We start from the raw sequence: 11,886 nt of genomic DNA, 5'->3' as shown, positions 1-11,886 counted from the left end.
TTGGTTTGGTCTTATACAAGCTCTTTGTATAGGACGCCTCCACTCGCATGCCTCCACATGAACGATTCAAGATTACATCGTTTGTACTAAATACAAAATGAGCCATATCCGATAGTGTTTCCAGAATAAGGTATGCAGTCTTATTTGTATACTTATAGACCGTTTTGGCGATCTACTTGATCCATTCTTATATCTCCACGTAAAGTCCAAGTACTTATGTAATAGCCATGAATCTTAGTTTATTGGATTTAGTGCAATTTACATATTCAATAACAGATTTATTGAACAAAACCTCAATAACATCTTTATTGCAAATAAAATATGTATAATTTTACAAATTGCAGGTTTTAGGACATATAACTCAACAAATTTTCGTCTCTATCCCCATTTAGTCAATGGGAAAAAACTTTCTCCATTTGCTCCCATTCTCTATTGAATAAAAAATTTTCCATCTTTTTAGTAGGTTTCACAAGTTAAATAGAAATCTATAATGGGGCAGTTTTTTTTTTTTTTAGTTTAACAAAGTTTTTTTTTTTTTTTTTTATATATTTTTTGGAAAGTTTTGTTTTTTTATATTTGATTACCTAATTATTTTGAAACTATGAAAATTTATGTTAGCAAAAGGAAAATTTATGTTATTAAAAAAAGTTATGTTAACTAGTAGTCGTAAATACTTCAAAAGGAAAGCTTTGTGTTTAGGGAAATATTGGTATGAAGAGGCCCAAGGGCACAGCGAGCTTGGAAGAAATTTGGCCCACATTTGCTTGCTTTGCTTTGCTTCCATGTTTTGCAAAGGAATTTGCAGAGCAAAACGAAGTGAGAACCAGAAAGGGAGGCCATCCCATCCCATCCCATCATCCTCCACCGCTGAGCCAAATCCGCGCGCAAATCCCTTCTCAATCCTTCAATTCATCTTCATTCTCTGCCCATCAAATTCCCTCTTTCTTTCCGCCAAAACATCCCCTTTTAACCAATTTTACACTACCCCACCTTCCGAATTCCCTTCCTTAATCCCCAATACCCCTTTGCTTCGTCTCTTTAGTTTCCAATGCTAATACCCAGATTTCGGCCTTCCCTTATTCTTCAAAATTCGTTCATTGGGTCAACTTTTGCTGCAACCCATGTCGCCTCTTTCCACTCCACAGCTGCTTCTTGCGATAAATGGAAGAGCAAATGGAAATTTGTGAGTTTAGCTTTCTCTCTTCGTTTTTCTAATTTTGGTCTCTGTTTTCTATGTATGTGCAAAAGTATCCAGTTTGTTTATATTGTTAGTATTTGGGATATTTATGTAGAATTTCAACTTTGATTCAGAGTTTTGAATATTTTTGTCATTGTTGTCTTCTTTGAATGTTTCTTGAGTTGCAAAGGGGTTAAGGGTATTGGGAGTTGACGGTTGCAGAATGCAGTTCTGGCTTTCTTGGGACAGCATTCCACATAACAAGCAGCAGTTTTTGAGAGAGAGCGCTAATGATCTTAGGACCTGAATTTAGAATATTATATGCAGAACTAGAAGCAAAGCTATTAATTCATATTATCTTAGTTGAATATGACTTTGGGCTTGAAACTCTGTGGATAAATCTGTTAGCTAGTGTTGCTTTCTGTGAGCTAAAGAGCTCCTATATACTAGTACAGTATATTTTTATCGTTTTAAAGCAAAATATAATGATCACTTTTCTTTTGCTTAGCATAAAATATCCTACAGTAGGCTTCTCTTCTTTCTTTGCCTGAGGATCACTCTTTTAGGTGTGGAAGAAGGGATATGAGGGTTAGGAGACCCAATCCTTTGGAAGGGTTCTCGTGTAAGTTCTTTATTCATATTCTCGTGGATCACTCTCCCTTAGGCAAGCCGGTTTTTGCAGCCCTTTGGAGGATTAAGGTTCCTAGGAAAGTGAGATTCTTTACTTGGCAAATTTTACATGGCCGTGCAAATATGATGGATTGTCTTACCAGGAAGCTTCTCCCACTTGTTGGGCGTTCTGCTGTATTTTTTGTTGGAAGGCGGAGGAAGATTTGGATCATATTCTTTAGCGCTGCAAATTTGCTAGTTCTGTTTGGGAGCATTTTCTTCAGACGTTTGGCTATTCGTTTGTTCGCTAGAGGGACGTTAGTGCTATGATCAAGGAGTTCCTCCTCAATCTGCCTCGTGGGCAAAATGGTTGCTTTTTATGGTTATCCGGAGTGTGTGCGATCTTATGGGTCTTGTGGGGTGAGTGGAATGGTAGAATCTTTAGAGGGGCGGAAAAGGACCCTAGTGAAATTTGGTCCCTTGTTCGCTTTCATATTTTCTTGTGAGCTTCGATTTCGAAGACCTTTGGTAATGATTCTATAGGTGTTATTTTGCATAATTGGAGTCTCTTCCTATAGGGGGAGGTGCCTTTTTTGTGGTTGAGTCTTTTGTATGCTCGTATATTCTTTAATTTTTTTTACGATAGAATTGTGTCCCCAATTTCATATGAAGTGCACAAATTTTCGTTTAGGTTACATTTTCATGTCCAACACCTTTTTTCTATAGATAACATTTCATGATGTGCATCCCATGATCATGGAGTAGGTCTCTAGCTGTTTCATGTCACATGAATTGCTTAAGATGATAATGCATCATTTAGTCCAAATTTAAAACGGAATGGTTTTCCAAACTGTTTGCTGATAACTTAAACAGAGTTGTTCAAGGGAACCAAGAGGAGGATCATCAGTCTACAGCACAATGTTCATTTACATTTTGACCATAAGAATTGAAATAAATCTACTTGAGCTATAATCATTTGCACAATTGAATGCATAATACTTTCTGCAGTTCAAACTTTTAAAAATTTCTTTGTTTAACATTTTGCAGGATGGTGGAAATGGAAAGGAGTCATCAAAGGTATGTCAATTCAATCCATTAGGTGACTATTTTTTCTTTGTAGTACTCGATTAAAAATGCATGATTGATGTTATATCTATCCCATTTTACGAAGTGTTATTTGGCATACACTATGACTATGTCTCTAAAATGCATAACTTTAGGTTTGTTTTACATTCTTTAAGCTGGAAAAAAGTTTTACGGAGGTTGCCATCATTTTTCAGCATTTTAGAGACCATTCATGTCTATCCCATTCCACAGATAGTTATTTGGCATACATTATGTCTCTAGACTATATTTTCAATTCTTCGTCCTCTTCCTTTTAATTTGGGAGTCGATGGTTTTTTCTTATGGGTCAGAACAAACTGTAAGTTGAAGAGTGAAGGAAATCAAATAATCGGTTCGTTAGAGAAGGCATCTTTAGAGTAATTTCAATAAAGGAATAGTAGATTTAAAATTCTTACAATTTGATTTACATCATGCAGTGAAATTCATTTACAAATGCAGTTAATGGTTTACATCTTGAATTATATACGTTCTAGATGAAACCTTTTCCTTTCAATTCACATTGCTCATCTTTCTCTACCACCTTTTAATTTTTTACTTGTATATCATTTATTATTTCTTTTAATGATTCTAATATTGAGAATGATTACACCAGAATTATGTTAGATATGTAACCCGTCAAAGGCGTGCTGATGCAAAAAAGGCTCTAAAGGACCTCCTCTACAACAGTGGATCTACCTTTCAGGTATGCCCTCTGATTCCCAGATGCACATATCAATTTTTAAGTTGGACAAATCTGAAGGGCTGTTAACGCTGTGAATGGTGCAAAAACTAGTTTGCAGATGTTATAATCTTTACAACATGATGTTTGATAAAGTAGCAATTGGCTGTTAGAGGGGGTCCATGAGGCCAATACCTTTAGAACCCCCACAAAGAAAAATCAAGGGGAAGTGAGAGATAATTTTGTTCAACCACAGAATTATTTGATTTTTGCATTTGAATGAATTTACATGTTATATCAGAATAAGCATTTATAGGATTTAATGATTCATAGAAGTGGAGTCATCTTGTTAACTATCCTTGTGATTTGGTATTAAGATAATAACTAATAGAAAGAAATTAATGACTTAGATCGTGTATCAACCAGATGCTGAATTAGCCTATAATACGACAACAAATTATTGAGAAGATAGTGCATTTATGTCAAATAGAAATCATAATTTTTTTTTATCATGTCCAATTGTTCACTTCTTTCTTCCTCAGCATAATAATGAAATGTATAGAGTAATGTCACTCTCCTTGATTGTTATTTATTCGATACGAGGGTTGAAGAAGCCATTTAGATGTCTTGAATTCCAAACCTTTTTGTGGTTCTTACCTCCCAGGTTTTCCATAATTTTTGTCCTGCCGGGCGTAAATATATTAATATGGGTTATCTTCCCGCCTAGGAGGACAAGAATTGGATGTTTAGAAATACCTTCCAAGATCCTACACTTGACTCTCTAGGTTTCCTTAATAACTTAAAATCCTTATTTTCTCCTCGTGGTGTTCTCAATCCAAAGCTTTTGTTAATAATTCCATTCAAGATATTTGCTTGAACTGGAATGCTTTTATCTATTAGTTTAGTTACTGTGTTATTACATTACCTCCTTTGTATTTTCTTTGTTAAAGTTTCTTGTATATATTTATCTAAAAAAAGTATCTTGTATATATTTATCTAAAAAAAGTATCTTGTATATTTTAACATTACTCTTTTCATTATTTCAATGAAAAATTTTGTTTCCTTTAAAAAAAGAAAAAAGAAAAAAAGAGTATAATGGAATAGATAAAATAAAATTAAAAAAGCATATGGTTCATGACTATATTTTCTATTTGGTTCACATCTGTTTCAACAGAAAAAGGAATCCAAGTGGAGTCTTGGTGGTCACTGGTCATCTGATGAGTCATCCGATCAATCAGGTAACTGTGATAAGAAAGGACGAGCAAAGTCTTCAACGCGAAATTTTGGTAAATCCCAGCACAAGAGACCAAAACGTCAGTTCCCTATCTTTAAAACACTGTCTACTACTATTTTACATTCATTTTATTGTTATTAGTATTATTTTCATTTGATCCAATTTTTCCATGTAGACCATTAAACTTTATATTCCTATTGCTCATGGTCATCATGCCAAATAACAAATTTCAACATCCGTAATTAAGATATTTCCTCTTTTCACAACTCAGTTGTTTTCCATTTTTAGGATAGAAAATATGATTTTAAAAAGTATATCATTGTGATTGCTGATATTTTGAATCCTTACCAACTTGTGGAAAATCTCTTCTGCTTTGAACTGCCAATTGCGCAAATACTAAATTTCATTATGGTTTAAATGGAATAATAAGATTCTTAGTGACAAGAATGAGTAATTATGACAAAACTTAATCATATAGTTGTTATCTTCGGGTAACAATCAAATAGTGGTGAGTCTTAACGACATAGTCGTGCAAAATTATGGAGAGAGAATGAAAGGGAGAAAAAAGAATGCTCCCGTGCAATGCCATTTGCCATTTGTCCCAAGAAGGAATTTTGACCATTTTGCCTCACTTATCCCCAGCTTCGCAACAAGTGGCTAGAGTTTGCTGGTTTTTCACCATTAAGTAATGACAATGTAGGTGGCTGGAGTTGGCCAGTTTTGCACCATTAAGTGTTTTGTTACTATGACCTAGTTATGGAACTGAATATATAAAACGAAAAATAATCAAGAACTGAGAGTAGATGAAGAAGATTGGTCAGATTTGACTTTTATTATTCACGAAGAATTTGTGCATTTGGCTTTTTTCTTCAGGAAAGTTTAGAAGAGAGAGTTTTGTTAACGACTTCGTTAATGATTCCGAGACAATCTTTCACGTCATGTTTGGCAATAGATCATCTACTTGGTCCTTTGGCTCATTTAAGGAGACCTCTCAAGATTCAGCATCTGGTTTCGGGTGGACAGAACCTCCAAAATGGAGCCACCGAAGAGCTACACAATGGGATAATTTGAGTGATTGTGAGTCTGATGAGGAGACGACCCCTGAAGTAGGATCATGTTCAGATAGAACTATCCTCGGTTTGCCACAAACAGGACCTTTGAAGATAGAAGAAGTTAAAACGGCGTAAGTCGATCAGCTTTTTTCACTCTGGATATTTGTTTTTTGTTCATCCTAAACTCTTCTCCATATTCACACAGGTTCCGCTTGTCTGCTTTAAAATGGCATCCTGATAAGCATCAAGGATCTTCCCAGGTGAGTTTGGAATAATATTTTCAATCTAAAGGCGAGGCATAGCGCGTTGAAACAACCAACAAATTACTGATGTTAGTTGCTGTATCGACAAATTAGAACAATAAAACGTTTACTAGTTTCGCTTTCATGTTTTCAGGCAATGGCTGAAGAGAAATTCAAACTTTGTGTTAATGCATACAAATCCTTGTGCTGTGCACTCTCTCCAGGTTAAGCTGCAGCTCTGTTCTAAGGTCTGTTCTAACTTATAACAATTTCAAATGATTTAAAATTTTCAAAACATAATTTATGTAGAGAGGTTATATTTAATCTATATTTTAATCAAAACCCCCCTTCTCTGTTTGCTTGTTGGGGAGGAAATAGTAAAGATAGGAGTGGAATAAATGGATGCATTTACAATCTTCAAATTTTTGTTCAAAGAAGGCAATTCCTTCTTCATTTCTCATTTACAGAGCACTGTTCCATTGCATTCTTTGAGGATATTCTTGAAGTTTATGTCTCTCTTACGTTACATCTTTAGTTTTGTAGCAGTTGTTTTACAAGATGACTTCAAAGAAAGATTTGTCTTTCACCCAATTCTGTTGTATTGTATACTTATTATGTAGTTTTGGCCAATTGACAGAATTTTTGGTGTAGTGTTATGGTTGTTCTCTATATTTTATAATCTCTCTCTTAAACAGTTTTACAAGCTTAGCTTAGCCAAATTCTAAATTATACTAGTGCGAAAAGATATATATTTTTTCACTTAACTGGCGGTCCATGGAATCACAAATATTGTTTATAAGCAATACTTAGGCACCTAAGTTCCATGCTCTCATTCCTCTATGCACTCAAAAATATTTTTTTAGTATTTATTTTTTAAAAAAAAATTACCACGTGACTGTTTTTAATTGGGTGCAGCCTATCATTATTTATTGGTATAAATATTAAATGTCTAGAATAATTATAGAAGTTCAATCTCAACTTTTGTTTTTCAATTTGATTTTGTATATTGAAATTAAAATTAAATAATTACATATAAAATATTAAATAGTAATAATAATTATCTAATATTTTTACTGAGTTAAAATTATATTTTTCATAGCCATCATAGAGTATTTGGCAAAGCATATAGGATTTTAATTACAAAAATTGAAGCTAACGTGTTTGATTCTATGTGAGTTTAAAATTTGTCTAATATAAACTTAATTATTTTGGGAGGTGAGATATAACACGGAATTTCATATAATGGTCTCTTGGAATATAATACTTGAAATCTTTCACTTATTACTTATCGATAGTGTACGTTTACAATACTTAGATTGAAGTTTTCTTCAACAAATCTTTGCACCAAATTCACTTGCATGCTCGTAACAATTTAGTTATGAACTTTGGAGTATTTGGTTCACCAACATCAGTTGGATTGAGTTGGTAAAAAAATATCAACTCAATATTTGGTTCACCGACTTTAAATGTTAATGGAGTTAGCCTAACTCAATGCAATTTTCTCTTCCTCCAATGCATTCAAGGATTTACCTCTCGGTCACTGTCAGCAACTATCACTACTACACTTTAGCGACCAACTCTAGCTCTCAACTTTGTGCTCTGGCAACGATCTTCGATGATAACTCTGACAAAGACCTCCATCGACAACCACCTCTAACGATAAACTCTGACACAAATAACTCCAACGACAACCACCTCTAATGACCAATACCGACATTCATCTTAGACGACCAACTTCGGCAAATGCCACCTTTGATGATCAACTCCAACAACGACTACCTTTAGCACCCAACTCTAACAATCGCCTCGGCGACCAACTCCAACCACCAATTTCATCATTCATCTCCAACAACTAACTCTAACGACCAACTTGAACAATGATATATTAAAAGGAAAATAAATAAACTCGACTATCTAAAGTGTTTTTAAATACAAATTTGAAATTATTAGTATATTGTGTATAATAGTCATCTTATTTTGCAAAAAAAAAAAAAAAAAAACAAAACAAAAAACAAAGAAAAAATCCATAAAAATGCATATTTTTTTAGGTTAAAAAAATTATACCTCAAACACAGACTTCCTAAGTCAACTAAATTGTACACTCGAAACACAGAAATTATTATTAACACAAACAATTATTACTGACTTAACTCTGCGTGCCAACAAACCACAGCTTGTCATGATTTTGTCTATGTGCTAAAAAAAATAGTTCGGTATTTTTTTTAAAATTATTTTGTGACAATTTAGTCCATTAATTTTTTAATGTAACAATTTAGTTCATGTCTTTAATTGAGACAACCCAATCCCTGCCACGAGAAAAGCTCATCAAAATTAAGTGTTAATTTTTATAATGCAGCAACTTAATCTTTATAGTTTATTTACATTTAATCCTTGATCAGTTTATCAATCTACATATGTAAGAAATCTCTTTAAACATTAACAATATTTTCATGATAAGGATTAAATAACTATAAATTGTTATATACAATTAAAAGCAGAGTACTAAGGTCCTGTTTGGTTTTTTGAAAATTAAGCCTATAACTTCAGTTTCACCTATATCTTTCTATGTTTTATTGTCTTCATTTACCAGTATTTTCAAAATCAAAGTGAAATTTTTAAAATTAAAAAAAAAAGTTTTCAAAAACTTATTTTTGTTCATGGAAATTGACTAAGAACTCTAATATTTACATTATTACATATATGAGTATAAAGTTGTGAGAAAACAAGTACAATTTTCAAAATTCAAAAACCAAATGATATCAAACATGGTCTAAATTATTATAGATCATAGACTAAATTATGATACTTTCATGTAAGTTAAGTTAACGTAAGTAAAAGTGTTTTTAAATAACTAGTTGAATACTTTGTAAGAATAGAAGATATATTGGTTAATTTTTTTTCACAAAATTAAATATTTTAAAATTTCGTGATAGTTTTCTCTTAGTTAAAAATAATATATTTTTTCCATTCCTTTTTTAAATTCGTGATAATCATCTTTTAGTTTAAAATTTTATTTATTTATTTATTCTAATTTGGATGATTTAATTAATCTTGTTAATTTCAAACTTTTGTTTTAATCAAAAGATTATTATTTACGTTTTTTTCATATAAAAAGAAATAAGAAGAAAAAAAATATCTTATCAATTATGAAATAATAGTTGGAGTTGGAGTAAGGCCTAGGCGCATAACGTTGCAAAAGAAAAAAAAAAACATAAGGTTATTATCAAAATAGAAAAAGAGGAAAAAAAAAAATAGGAGAAAGTAAGAGAGAAAGAGATAATTGCTGAAACTTTGTAGTATAAGGATTGAGTTTATAGATAAAATTTGATTTGATCTCAAATCTTGAAAATAAATCAAAATCAAAATTATTTTTTTTTTATAAATGAATCGAGATATAATTTTTTAAAAAAATATTTAATACCATTCACATTTGATGTTAAAAAAGAAAAAAAAATGGAAATTTTTTCTTTTGTGTGTGATGCTCAATAATAGGGGTAAAATAATTATTTAATGATTTTAAATGTAAAATTATTACCTAATATATCCCTATAACCATCGACTAAAAGGGAAAAAGGAAAAATCGAATGTTATTCTCCAATAACTTATTTTAGATAGTATAGATTAGACATTTGAATATTGATTAGGATGGGATGAATATTGATTAGGATGGGATGAATATTGATTCCAAATGCTTTCCATATTACCATAAAAATGATGTCTTAACTTATTCAAAGTGATAAATAATTAGCCATTTGATTTTTCTTAAACTTATAGTTAACATCATGTTCATAGGGTCCATGTGGAATAGTCTAAAGGATAAGAATTAACTCAAAGGATGAGGTTGGTTTTTGAGTGGTCAAAAATATTTCTCCAAATAGTGTGTATAGTAATTAATGCTTATAATTTTAATCAAAGAAAGTTAAATCTACACTTTAATAATTTGCTTATCCAAAAAAAATGGTTAGGATCGTTCTAGTCCCCATCTCTTTTTCTCTCTAATTCTTTTTTTTTTCTTTTAATATTTTTCATATTGATATATCAATAAAATGTTAAAGTATAGATTTAATCCCTAAACTTATTTACTTGGTCCGGGTAAGTCCCTATACTTTAAAATAAATAATAAATAGCTTCTTAACCTTTCAATTTTGTTTCTTATAAGTTTTTAACTATTCAATATTTCTTAAGATTAATAAGTCTATAAGATATAAAATAAAAACTTGTATCTAAGATGACATTAAACTTTTAATTTTGTACCATATTGGTTTTTTAAAAAAATTGTCGAATAATTCAATGACTTGCTAGATATAGAATTGGAAGTTTAAAAACTTATTGATATAATTAAAAAATCTAAGACTTATTAGACAAATTTCAAAGTCCAGTTACCTATTAGACACATAATAAAAAGTTAAAATATTTAGGGATATGCACTTGCAAAAAGAGTAAAACAAGTTACACTAATTAGGCTCATAACCCACATATTTATTGTTTGCAAAAATGGCAAAAATGAAACTCGGCTTATATATAAAAGATGCAAAATGTCGCAAATGCTCTCACTACTAATATACACTTGATACTAATACACTACTAATATATTTGATATACTTGATAATGATGCACTTGAATGATATACTTGATATACTTGTCAATTATGCAGTCGCTTAGTTGATAAATTTGATACACTTTACTTATATATGGTTGTCTAATAAATTGCTAATAATTAGTCATTCACCTGTTTATACAATTGATAAATTCGATGTACTTGACTAATATACTTGATACTGATATACACGATTGATATATTGCTGATAAACTTGATAATTATGTAGTATTTAATAATGTTGATACACTTGATTGATATATTGTCGATACACTTGATTGATATACTGTAGTTAAACTTAATAATGATGAACTTGACTGACTTGATATTAGATTTTTAAAAAATTTGCACTTTCACCAACTAGCACTACTCCACACCATCGGCCACTGGCCACTGCTTTACCTCCCCGCCACTTACTTCTATTGACTATCGCACATCTTGTCGCCGGTCACTATTTTTCTTTCTCTCTATCAATTGATTGTTTAAGTTAAATATGGAATAAAAAATAATTAAAATTTCATATTTGAAATTTTTGCCATATTCGCAAAATATCAAATATGGATGACACAACTACAAAATAACATATTCAAATTGTCATTAATGGTAATTTCTCAAACATTTAATAAAAAAAATTCTAACTTGGAGACTCATTTGACGTAATTCTTAAAGTATGCCAGGATTAATCAACCTCGAAAAAAAAACTTCAATTATAATTATTTAATACTAATTTACAATAATTTCAAAGTTAAAAAGTATGCTAAATTGAGGATTAGTGTGTGTGTCTAAAAGTAGAAACTTTTTTTTTCCCCTAAAAGTGACCCTATATTGGATAAGGATCGGAGTTTTATCGTCTTTGTTTGATGTGTAAGTCTTAGCAATAGTTGATGAAATTAAATAACTTCAACCATCAACGAATGATCATAGAGCAATCAGTGTCATTTCAACCTCAAAAAGTCTTTTTATTACTCAATTTCAGGATATATGAATTTTCAATGTTAATTAAATTGATGCGACTTGTCTCAACAAAATTTGAGTAATTTTTGCCATGATTATAAATCATATATGTAAACCAAATCTATAATTGACGAGTATACGAGCAACTTGTTTTTTTAGTTAAATTATAACAAATACTCTTAACTTTACCCTTTATTTTAAACATACCTTTAAGAATTTTCAACATTATCTCTGAAGT

The 11,886-nt window shown here is 31.1% G+C and overlaps 1 protein-coding gene across 1 annotated transcript; it reads left to right on the top strand.

Annotated features, from left to right (window-relative positions):
* Window positions 1-728: 728 nt before the first annotated feature.
* LOC120089520 lies at window positions 729-6,747 on the top strand. The gene is made up of 7 exons (XM_039047019.1): window positions 729-1,183; window positions 2,834-2,863; window positions 3,504-3,593; window positions 4,744-4,882; window positions 5,677-5,986; window positions 6,061-6,115; window positions 6,252-6,747. Exons 1-7 carry the CDS (start codon window positions 1,049-1,051, stop codon window positions 6,324-6,326), a joined length of 834 nt encoding a protein of 277 aa, XP_038902947.1. The 5' UTR covers window positions 729-1,048; the 3' UTR covers window positions 6,327-6,747.
* Window positions 6,748-11,886: the final 5,139 nt, after the last annotated feature.

This window comes from Benincasa hispida, chromosome 10 (assembly GCF_009727055.1).
Source record: "Benincasa hispida cultivar B227 chromosome 10, ASM972705v1, whole genome shotgun sequence".
Taxonomy (NCBI): domain Eukaryota; kingdom Viridiplantae; phylum Streptophyta; class Magnoliopsida; order Cucurbitales; family Cucurbitaceae; genus Benincasa; species Benincasa hispida.
This window is presented reverse-complemented; position numbering and strand designations above follow the sequence as displayed.